The sequence below is a fragment of the Ruditapes philippinarum genome, unplaced genomic scaffold (assembly GCF_026571515.1).
Source record: "Ruditapes philippinarum isolate M1 unplaced genomic scaffold, ASM2657151v2 ctg1878_1_1_1_1, whole genome shotgun sequence".
Lineage (NCBI taxonomy): Eukaryota > Metazoa > Mollusca > Bivalvia > Venerida > Veneridae > Ruditapes > Ruditapes philippinarum.
In genome coordinates, this window is record NW_026856646.1 from 128,958 (window position 1) to 141,314 (window position 12,357).

The 12,357-nt window shown below is 32.8% G+C and overlaps 1 protein-coding gene across 1 annotated transcript in view; it reads right to left on the bottom strand.

Moving 5' to 3' along the window:
- LOC132747213 (ubiquilin-1-like) overlaps positions 1–9,864 on the bottom strand; it is a 111,969-nt gene extending 102,105 nt beyond the window's left edge. The window contains exon 1 of the mRNA XM_060736543.1: positions 9,686–9,864. Within this exon, the coding sequence (XP_060592526.1) occupies positions 9,686–9,796 (111 nt within the window). The 5' untranslated portion in view covers positions 9,797–9,864. The remainder of the gene's footprint in view (positions 1–9,685) is intronic.
- Positions 9,865–12,357: the final 2,493 nt, after the last annotated feature.

The following is a 12,357-nucleotide window of genomic DNA, read 5'->3' on the forward strand; positions in this document are numbered from 1 at the left end:
CCCTGCTTTACTTTATCCAGCGTAGGGTCGCGAGATCAGAAATCTCTTGTAACGCTGTGTGGGTCCCCTGTGCTTTACCTTTACCTTCGCCTTCTTCTGAGCAGTTAACCCAAGATGGCTTGTAAGCTTCTCCTACACAGTATTGTCAAAGATAACTTCAATAAATGTCACTCATATCAAATCTTTTACTTTGCCAGCTCCGGTGGAGTAGAGTTTTAAATGTTAAAATACTTTCACTGACAACAATGATTTCATCTAAATTATTCCACTGGTTGATGCATCTAATAGGAAATGAATTTTTCCTTAGTGTTTTATTCACACTTGGTTTAAATAGCTGGAATATATGTTTGCATGTACAGTTATCATTGAACACAAAAAATTTATTCGGGTCAACATTATCAAACCCATTAATTATTTTATAATTTGAATGAGGTCAAACGTTGTCTACAATATAAAAGTGTTGGCAAATTGAGCCTTTCAAGTCTTTGTTCGTAGGATAAACCTTTCAATCATGGAATAATTCTAGTTGCCCTTCTTTGAATATTTTCAATCAATTGAATGTTTTTCTTTGTAGATGGAAAATAAACAGTTCAACAATTGATCTTATCAGACTTTTGTAGACAGTCAAGAACATAGGTATTGTCATGCAAGAAAAACTTCTCTTTATTAAACCCGTTAATTTCTTTGTACAGATTACAGTATTTAAGACATGTTGATCAAATTTAAGATTATCTTGGAATGTGATGCCGAGATCTTTCTCACTATCAACTTTAGGTAAAGAGATATTTTGACTATTAGAGTCTTTCATTTCGTAGATATATGGAAGCTTGACGTTACCAATCTGCATCGATTTACATTTTGGAATGGAATATTGAAGCAGCCAGTCAGCTGACCAGTCACATAAACGTAGTAAGTCTTGTTGAAGTAACAACTGATCGTTTTGAGAATAAATCTTCCTGTATAATTTGCTATCATCAGCAAATAATTTACATGTAGACTGAACAACTTCAGGTAAGTCATAAAAACTCATTTATGTAAATGATAAATAAAACTGGACCAAGGACTGAACCTTGGGGAACTCCTGACGTGATATTAGACCAAGTAGAAAAACTATCTTCAACACAAACCCCTTGTCTCCTATTAGTGAGAAAATTCTGTATCCAATTCAGTATGGGATTGTCAATACCATACAGGGATTTACCAGACACAGGATTCTGCGTCATATACATATAAAATGCCATCCTGTACGCACAAAAAATAAATTCTGCTTACACATGGACGCAGAAAAATTGTCTAAAGCAACTGTCATTTCCATATTTAAAAATAAATACTTAGTATCGTGACCACACAAAAATTGTTTAGAGTAACTTTCCTTTACGTATTTTTACGATATTTAAAATGTTTTGGTTAGCGGTGAAGGTCATGGGAATCACCAATTGGTATTTATAGTAACGCGTCAGTTTATTGGCTAGTTAATGTCCGCATTTAAAATACCGACCAATCATTAGTGAGCACCGATGTGTCCCTGATATTATTATCAGTCGGAGCGCTCGGTTGTTACCGTTATCTATGACAGTACTTTCGGTTTACAGCACAGGTGCTTGAAACAAACTTTTTAAAGTTTTATATGGGCTATATACTATAATAAGATATTATCTTAATATACATATATAGACCGCTTATGTAAAATATTTTATTATGTGACTAGCGCCTGTGGTTTACAGGCTGACTTAAGAAGTTTTTAGGTGGGGGTGGTCTGAAATGAAAATGAGATGACAATGAGCCTGTCTCGTCGCCTGTAACTGAACGAGTACATCATCTTAACAATCCACAAAACAGAAACGTGACACAACATACCAGTCTGTCTGTTTAGATGGATACAAGTGATTAGAGCTTCGATTGAAGGAATGTTTCTAGTCAAAATACTAAAAAGTTGCTTTTGTTTTTGTTTGAGAAATAAATCTAAAATTGTTTACAATAGTCATTTTTATTGCAATCTTAGTGTACTTCTTCTGTAAGCAGTCAGCAATTTCGAAAACTTGTCTGGGAGTGGACCCACAAAATTTTCAAGTGGACCCCTGTTTTTATAGATCCTGTGTCCAATGGACCCCTAATATAAAAGGGTTGGTAAATCCCTGCCATAGTTCTTTAACTTCAAAAGTAAACGATTGTGAGGTAAAGTATCAAAAGCTTTTTTAATGTCCAAATAAATTGAGTCTACTTGACAACTTTCATCAAAAGCTTTAGTCCAATCTTCTAAAACAGTCAGAAGTTGAAGAATACAATTCCTTTTGTTTCTAAAGCCAAACTGATCATCCAAGAAAAGGTTATTTATATGAAGTGGCTAGCCGTTAGGCTAGACAAAAGTTCTCATGTACGGCTAGCCAGGACACACTGTATTGTCTAGTAAAAATTATATAATAAATGTCTAAAATGCGTATGTTATTTTGTGTCTTTAAACGGGTATTTACGTATGTTATTTTGTGTCTTTAAACGGGTATTTTAACAAAAAACCCGTATTTGTCCACATATAATGTTTACTCTAATAATGATGCTCCGCCATTTTGTAAAAAAAGAATACGATGGAAAAGCGTTGTCATCTTGATAAAGTGTCAAAGTTACATGACGCATAATTATTCAAAGTACATTTGTTGTATGTGTGTATGCAAAGTTATATTTATGATTAAATGATAAATATCTAAAGTTATAACGTCATTGTTTTTTATGCTTCTGATTTGCTGTTCTATTTGCATGAAAGATGAATTATTAAATCATTTATTTGTTAATAAAGCACATGTAATAAACAAGAACTGTCGGAGGACAGTAACGCTCGACTATTCAAAAATTTGTCACAAGGGTGTTTCATTGAGTATAATAATGCTTACCTATATGAATACATAAAATTGTCCGAAAAGGTACAAACCCTTCAAGTTTCAATACATTCCCTTCAGTAGTTGTGGAGATACAAGCTTACACACAAAAACTTAACCAAGAATTTCTAAGTCAAAAGGGGCATTATTATGTAAAAAAGCAAATCAGAGTTATGGGACTTGTGCCAATCATCTAAGATAATCACAGAAAACAAGTGTGTGAAGTTTCAATCCATTCCCTTCAGTAGTTATGGAGATACCAGCTTACACACAAAAACTTAACCAAGAATTTCTAAGTCGAAAAAGGGGCATTATTATGTAAAAAAGCAAATCAGAGTTATGGGACTTGTGCCAATCATCTTAGATAATCACAGAGAACAAGTGTGTGAAGTTTCAATCCATTCCCTTCAGTAGTTATGGAGATACCAGCTTACATACAAAAACTTAACCAAGAATTTCTAAGTCGAAAAAGGGGCATAATTATGAAAAAAAGCAAATCAGAGTTATGGGACTTGTGCCAATCATCTTAGATAATCACAAAGAACAAGTGTGTGAAGTTTCAATCCATTCCCTTCAGTTGTTATGGAGATACCAGCTTACACACAAAAACTTAACCAAGAATTTCTAAGTCGAAAAAGGGGCATAATTATGAAAAAAAGCAAATCAGAGTTATGGGACTTGTGCCAATCATCTTAGATAATCACAGGGAACAAGTGTGTGAAGTTTCAATCCATTCCCTTCAGTAGTTATGGAGATACCAGCTTACATACAAAAACTTAACCAAGAATTTCTAAGTCGAAAAAGGGGCATAATTATGAAAAAAAGCAAATCAGAGTTATGGGACTTGTGCCAATCATCTTAGATAATCACAGAGAACAAGTGTGTGAAGTTTCAATCCATTCCCTTCAGTTGTTATGGAGATACCAGCTTACATACAAAAACTTAACCAAGAATTTCTAAGTCGAAAAAGGGGCATAATTATGAAAAAAAGCAAATCAGAGTTATGGGACTTGTGCCAATCATCTTAGATAATCACAGAGAACAAGTGTGTGAAGTTTCAATCCATTCCCTTCAGTAGTTATGGAGATACCAGCTTACATACAAAAACTTAACCACAGGGACGCCGACGCCGACAAATGGGTGACTGCATTAGCTCGATTATTCTGCGAATAGTCGAGCTAATAATCATATAATGGCAAAAAAAAAACTGGTTTTCGTCGATCTCAAAAATAAATATATATGTATTCTTACTAGAACCCTGGCATCGTGTGTACGTAGAACCTATGTATAATTTTATTTTTAGTAAATAAATATCGAACATAAATTCAAAATCAATTAGCCTAAATTAAAAAATGCGTTTCATGGAAAATGCAAACTGTCAGTAATTGAGAGTCCAACAATAAATATTTTCGGTGCTGTTTTTCATTTTAAAGATGTTGAGAATTAAACTTATTAATACCAACAAGAGCGATCAGTAATCACATGTGTCGCCTCATGATTGCCAATTTCATGTTGGGACAAATTTTGTGACAGACGGACAGACAGACGGACTGTGCACAACTAGACTTGGTACTGATCATTCCTGTAAAGTTTGGATAAAATTGCACCAGTAGTATAAACGCTGCCTATATACATTTACGTTTTTTTTTTACAAATACAAACTTTTTTCTTTAGAGTGGACTTTTTTAACCAAAATAAAATTTGTTTTGGTTTAAAAGTGAAAAAAAAAAAAAAAACGATTTCCATGTGTTGATGCATTATAATGAAATAATTTCATAATAAATATTAACAACAAAACAATAATTATACTATGTAGTTCAAAGTTTCTTTTGAATAACTATAAACTTTGTAAGTCTCTTGAAGAGTCAAAATATCAGCAATGCTATTGTGAGCATTGAATGACTAATCTATAAACATATTAATTGCGACGCGCTTTTGGACTCCAACTTTTTTAGGGTTGGGAGTCCATGGACTCCATGTTTTAAAGTCCTAGTGAGAACCCTGGTATATGAGGAGTAGTCCGGACAAGCTTTTGCGTATCTGGCAACACACAGAAAAAAACACCTTTTTATCAAAGGGCCATAACTCGGCCAAAAATCATTCAACCGGAAAACCCCTGCAATATGCGCAAGGACTTGAGCTACAGATCAATCCTGTAAAGTTTCATTGAAATTGCATTAGTGGTATAAGAGAAGTAGTCCGGACAAACTTTAAAAATAAAAATTATTAAAGGGACATAACTCTGACAAAAATCATTGAACCGGAAAATGCTGACAATATGCACAACTAGACTTGGTACTGATCATTCCTGTAAAGTTTGGATGAAATTGCATTAGTAGTTTATGAGGAGTAGTCCGGACAAGCTTTTTGTGTATCTGGCAACACACAGAAAAAAACACCTTTTTATCAAAGGGCCATAACTCGGCCAAAAATCATTCAACTGGAAAACCTGTGCAATATGCGCAAGGACTTGAGCTACAGATCAATCCTGTAAAGTTTCATTGAAATTGCATTAGTGGATAAGAGAAGTAGTCCGGACAAACTTTAAAATTAAAAATTATTAAAGGGCCATAACTCTGACAAAAATCATTGAACCGGAAAATGCTGACAATATGCACAACTAGACTTGGTACTGATCATTCCTGTAAAGTTTGGATGAAATTGCACTAGTAGTTTATGAGGAGTAGTCCGGACAAGTTTTGTGACTGACAGACAGACGGACAGACAGACGACAGAGAAGTGATCCCTATATGTCGCCACTACTCCGTAGAGGCGACACAAAAAAGGATTATAGTAATTATGTAAATGATTTCAATTCATGTTTATCAACTGCAACTAAACGCTATTTTTTCTATCAATAATTGCTATAAAGTTTGATTTTAATAAAATCCATACCTATACATTAAAAAACACTTTATATATAAGTATGGATTTTTTAAATTAATTATTGATAGAATTTCAAGCTCCTGTGCAAAAATAAACAAACAAACACAATAACTGTTTTTTTTGGTTAAAATTTTCGCTTAAAGATAAAAAATAACATAAGCATTTTCGACTTTCATATCATTTGAAAAGTGCCGTATGTCTAGACAATTCAGTGTGTCCTGGCTAGCCGTACGTGACTCACGAACAGCTAGAATTTTTGGCTAGCGTACCGGAACGTATGGTTAGCCACTTCATTATTTATATGCGGAAAGTCAGAGCTGGGCCCAAGGCCCTGCGAGGGCTGTAGCGCTCTTAGATAACATGTATGACGCATATGTATCAATTCAAATGAAATCAAATTCAAACTAAATGAAAATTTAAAAAAAATATATATCCTATACCTAATGAGCTGTGAAAAAATCCTTAGTTAACTGGGCACCGCCATTTTGAAATCCTTTTGATATCAGAGCGCTTTTAATGAGCATCTATATAATTCAGACTATTGCTAGCAGACGCATGCTAAGTAACACTTCCGGTGAAAGAATGATGTACAAAATCAGAAAATAAACCTGCATTTCATTGATAAGAATCACAGGAACCCAAAATTCTATCCAAAACAAAAAAATCCCATATCTATACTATAAAAAAACACAAGAAAGGCAACAACATTTCCCCACCCACCGCTACATTTACAAGGAATATTTGTAAAAACGCCTGGAATTTACTTCCGAGCGCATTAAATCAATAAAGCACATTAAAATCTATCAGAAACACAACTTACTCTTATCAACTATCCAACTTTTAGACTTTTAGGCCAATTGAATGAATTTATCACTGCTCTTCTCCCATTATCTGTTCCATTGCCAGTTCAAGCGATAAACTCTGTCATACCATTATTGACCGGTCTTTGCATATCCCGAAATTCTATCCAAAACAAAAAAAAACGATTTAAATAAAAATCCCATATATATAATAGAATATACCATATGGGATTTTTATTTAAATTGTTCTTTTTTTTTTTTTTGATAGAATTTTGGGATATACAAAGACTGGTCAATAACGGTATGACGGAGTTTATCGCTTGAAATGGCAATGGAACAGACGATGGGAGAAAAGCAGTGATAAATTCATTCAATTGGCGTAAAAGTTGGATAGTTGATAAGAGTAAGTTGTGTTTCTGATAGATTTTAATGTGCTTTATTTCGTGTGCTCGGAAGTAAATTCCAGGCGTTTTTACAAATATTCCTTGTAAATGTAGCGGTGGGTGGGGAAATGTTGTTGCCTTCCTTGTGTTTTTTTATAGTATAGATATGGGATTTTTTTTAAATCATTATTTTTTTGTTTTGGATAGAATTTCGGGTTCCTGTGATAAGAACTATAGAAACGATTATAAATAAATATAAAAAGCTACTTTAACATATCCTTTTTGATAAATTGGCACATTAAAAATAACGTTAAAACAACAACTGTGATTAGAGATTAACAAAAATGGCGGACAGGATTTTCCAAATGGCCGAGGCATGCGACGCTCCGATGATAGGTTTAATACAACCAATTTATTTGTTTTGTTTACAGTGTCTATTCTAGGACGCGAGATTGCGCGATTCACGCTAATATTTCAAAGATTGCGCACAATTCAAAATCATGTGAGTGAAAATCGCGCATCTATAAAAAAGTTAATAAAATCGTAAAAAAATTCTGGAAACAAAGTGATCCCTCGCAAGCATAATTCCATCTCGCATTTTATTTGGTTGTTTTGTTTACATTTACACTGAAGGGAAACTGTAAGCTAATTATAATAATTTAGTACCGTATGGTACTGGTTACGTGAGTTGACGGAAATTAACGGAATGTTTCGTACCTACCGGAACTAGTGTGCTAGGTCTGACAGTTGGGCGCCATTTTAGTGTAGTAAATAATCAAGAAATCCTAGCTTGGCTACGATCTAGACGTAAAAGATAGGTCGATTGTTTGTATTGTCAATCCCTTGATAATCAATCGCGACAGTTCTATAATAATTTGTTTTCGTTCATAAATTAAGGGAGGACAACTTCTGCTGCCTTAAATGAATATTTTCGTTTTAAATATTTCATCTGTTGAACGCCTCAGTGTAAACTTAATGCAGACGATTTAACATTGGCAGTTTATATTGGCACCCCTTGATTTTGAAAATCGCCCCCTTTTTTGAAATAGAGGGGGGAAAATCACCCCTATTTTTGAATTCCTAGAATAGACACTGTGTTTATAGTACAAAATGCCTGTTTACATGTACACTAAATATGTTATGCTAAAATCATAATTCATAACAGCTTTCCGCACCATAGGTAGCATCTAATTTCATAAAATGAAATTAGGCAAAGCCTATGAACGGGGAAGTCGGTAAAAAATCCTTTCATTTTTTCCGTGTTAAAGGTGTCATTCGGTATTATATGTACCCGCTTCCGTTTTCACTCGGAACACTCGACGATTATTATTAATCCGAAAAGTTGAGATTTGTTCCGTTATCGGAATACACCGCCTTTTATCATTGAGTTACATTGTAAATGGCGGCGCCTAACTAGAACTGACACTGAAAATTTCATTGATGGGTATAGAATTCTATATATTTTTTAATTTTTTATTTTATTTGATTTTCTTTTAAATATATCGTGGACTAACCAGTTCTCAAACCTCTAAGCATTCAAGAGGTCTTTTAATGTAAATAAAAATATATCTTTATAAAAATTCTTTACATATGTACACTTTAATCTTTATGTAACATTTCTGTAAAATTTGACTGAAATTCAACCATTAAAAAAGCACTATTTCCATCTTGGAAAAGCACAACCCTCTGTTTTAAAACTAACATGGCCTCTTAAAATAAAGAACCTAATCTCAAACCCCTTCAAGTATCTCTAAAATTCTACTGTTTAGTTTAGCCAATGAAGTGATTGTTATATGACTATCACATGGCAATGAAGTACCCTACACGATGCAGTTACCTGCTTTAAGATATTTTGTCTATAATATTCATTTTCACAAATAGTTAATGGTGTATTTATGGGACTTACAAAGGTAATAGCAATTTGTATGACATTACGCTAAGTAATAAAATATGTTATGTAAATATTTGTACCTATGCACTGTTTTCATTTGACATCAGCAGACATGTCTGTCAGAAACTAAGCTTTTATGCACACAAGTTCAGAACATCATAGTCACTTCTAGTAAAAAAATAACAGCACATGAATGAAAGGTTTGAGAATAGGTTGGGTGTGAGATTAGGTACTTATACGATACATGTGTAGTCTATAGCCGGGCAAGCCAAAGCCCGGGCCCGCGGACTTTGACTTCCCCGTATTAACATATTAATCATGTGTTGCTGTGATATATCATTTGGCAATACAACCAATTAACCTAAATTAGCTTTAAACTTAGTTGAAATAAAGGTAATTAGCAAAATTTTTAATCAAATAATGCTAAAAATAATAAATATAAACATATATAAGCATTTTGTTGTTGACCCAACTTTTTTTTTTCCTTTATAGAAAAAAATTGGATGAGGGGTGAAGTGTCTTACTGATTTTGGGGGGTGAAGTGTCTTAAGGGGTGAAGTGTCTTCAAAATTTGAGGGGTGAAGTGTCTGGGGGGTGAGGTGTCTTGCTACCTGTGTTGCATTAGGGTGTCACGAACAGTTTTTTCACATATTTTACATGTTAATGAAGTAAGAGATAGGGCGATAATTTAAAGGATCACATTTATCACCCTTGTTTCTATACAAAGCTTTAACATTAGCTTCTTTCCAAGCATCTGGTAGATCACCATTCCATTATCCCTACTTAAAGGATCTCTAGCATATCTAGCGTTTTACATAATTTAGATGAGGATGAAATTATGAAGACGCAAAATACCTGTTGAATCGAAGCATCTTGATCAATTTCAATTGCTTGTTTTTCTTTAGGGGTTTTAACTGTAACCGTTATTTTCTTTCCAGAATTTTCCGATGTTGAATTGTCAGCCATTTTGCAAATTGGCGTATTTCCGCTTCCGGGATTCACTTCAGGCTGAACACCACTAATATCCGACGCAGTGGTCCCCCTTTGATTCGCAATGAAAAAATATACATCGTTGCCAAGTAGGGGGCAGGGGACCTAAAAATGAACAATATTGTATTTCAGTCTGGCCAGAAAAACAGTTCAAAATATTTCAAATTCTGTATCACAGGCAGATAACCAGTTGCACAACATTATTCAATGATATATGACATACATTCAAGAAAATAATAGTTTGCATGCATTGCTCCTTAAAATCAAAGCACAGAAGGCGCTGAATTTGTTTGGGTCTCAGAATGTCAGAAAGGTGAAGGTTGTGAGATTATAAACCAATTTGTTTTTGTATAGTGCCACCAATTCTTTCTAGCATTTTAATTGTAGTAAATTGGCTATAAGACTAATTGCAACACTGATATTCAATTCAATACTTAAACAATTTGAAAAAAATAAGTTGCCTCAACTGGGATTTTGAACTACAGATTTCTCTCTTCCTAAGCGAGCGCACAAAACCCTCGGCCACAGTGAAGTTATATGTTAACAGCCTGAAGAAAACCATATTATTCTAAATTAGGGTTTGTAACCCTTATTATTTCGTTAAACACAGATGTAAATAACAATGGAGCTTACTATAATTAAGTATGTATATCTATAAAGAATAAAACAATATTAGAAATCTTTGACCATTCGGGAACTATTTTGCTTGAAAATTAATGCGCCTGTTATTTGACCATCTTTACGCAGTGATCTCCCCTGAATTTTTCGGCGTTAGTGTACATATAAAGGGAAGTAACCGCTTCAAAAAGTGGACTACTTTCGGCATTTGCAATTAACAGCATCAGGGTCTGAAATTTCTCTACCATTATTTGTTTGGTCTGACGACCCAAACAAATAACAAGAGCCACCGCCGGGCGGGGGCAACGCTCGACTTTTTACTTTTTCTAAACGCAAACATAGAAAGGTTTGAACATATATTGATGTTTCCTTTTTATAAATTTAGTTGGTCTGTCTTGTCACATTAGTTTTGTTTATATATTTTGTATATATATGAATAGAAACATTAAGCATATTTCTAAAAATAGCAACAGTACGCAATTTCTTAAAATAGCAACATGACGCAATTTCTCAATATAGAAAAAATGATGCAATTTCTAAAAATACAAAAAATGACATAATTTCTAAAAATAAAAAAGTGATGCAATTTCTAAAAATAGCAACAATGATGCAATTTCTAAAAATAGAAAAATTGACGCAATTTCTAAAAATAGAAAAAATGAAGCAATTTCTTAAAAAAAGAAAAAAATGACGCAATTTCTAGATATACTAAAATAGAAATTATGACGCAATATCTAAAAATAGAAATTATGACGCAATTTCTAAAAGTAGAAAAAATGACGCAATTTCTAAAAATAGCACCAATGACGCAATTTCTAAAAAATAGAAATTATGACGCAATTTCTAAAAAATAGAAATTATGACGCAATTTCTAAAAAATGACGCAATTTCTAAAAATAGCACCAATGACGCAATTTCTAAAAATAGAAAAAATGACGCAATTTCTAAAAAATAGAAATTATGACGCAATTTCTAAAAAATAGAAAAAAATGACGCAATTTCTAAAAATAGCACCAATGACGCAATTTCTAAAAATAGAAAAAATGACGCAATTTCTAAAAATAGAAATTATGACGCAATTTCTAAAAATAGAAAAAATGACGCAATTTCTAAAAAATAGCACCAATGACGCAATTTCTAAAAATAGAAATTATGACGCAATTTTCTAAAAATAGAAAAAATGACGCAATTTCTAAAAATAGCACCAATGATGACGCAATTTCTAAAAATAGAAATTATGACGCAATTTCTAAAAATAGAAAAAATGACGCAATTTCTAAAAATAGCACCAATGACGCAATTTCTAAAAATAGAAATTATGACGCAATTTCTAAAAATAGAAAAAATGACGCAATTTCTAAAAAATAGCACCAATGACGCAATTTCTAAAAATAGAAATTATGACGCAATTTCTAAAAATAGAAAAAATGACGCAATTTCTAAAAAATAGCACCAATGATGCAATTTCTAAAAAATAGAAATTATGACGCAATTTCTAAAAAATAGAAAAAAATGACGCAATTTCTAAAAATAGCACCAATGACGCAATTTCTAAAAATAGAAATTATGACGCAATTTCTAAAAATAGAAAAAATGACGCAATTTCTAAAAATAGCACCAATGACGCAATTTCTAAAAAAATAGAAATTATGACGCGCAATTTCTAAAAATAGAAAAAATGACGCAATTTCTAAAATAGCACCAATGATGCAATTTCTAAAAATAGAAATTATGACGCAATTTCTAAAAAATAGAAAAAATGACGCAATTTTCTAAAAATAGAAATTATGACGCAATTTCTAAAAAATAGAAATTATGACGCAATTTCTAAAAATAGCACCAATGACGCAATTTCTAAAAATAGAAATTATGACGCAATTTCTAAAAAATAGAAAAAATGACGCAATTTCTAAAAATAG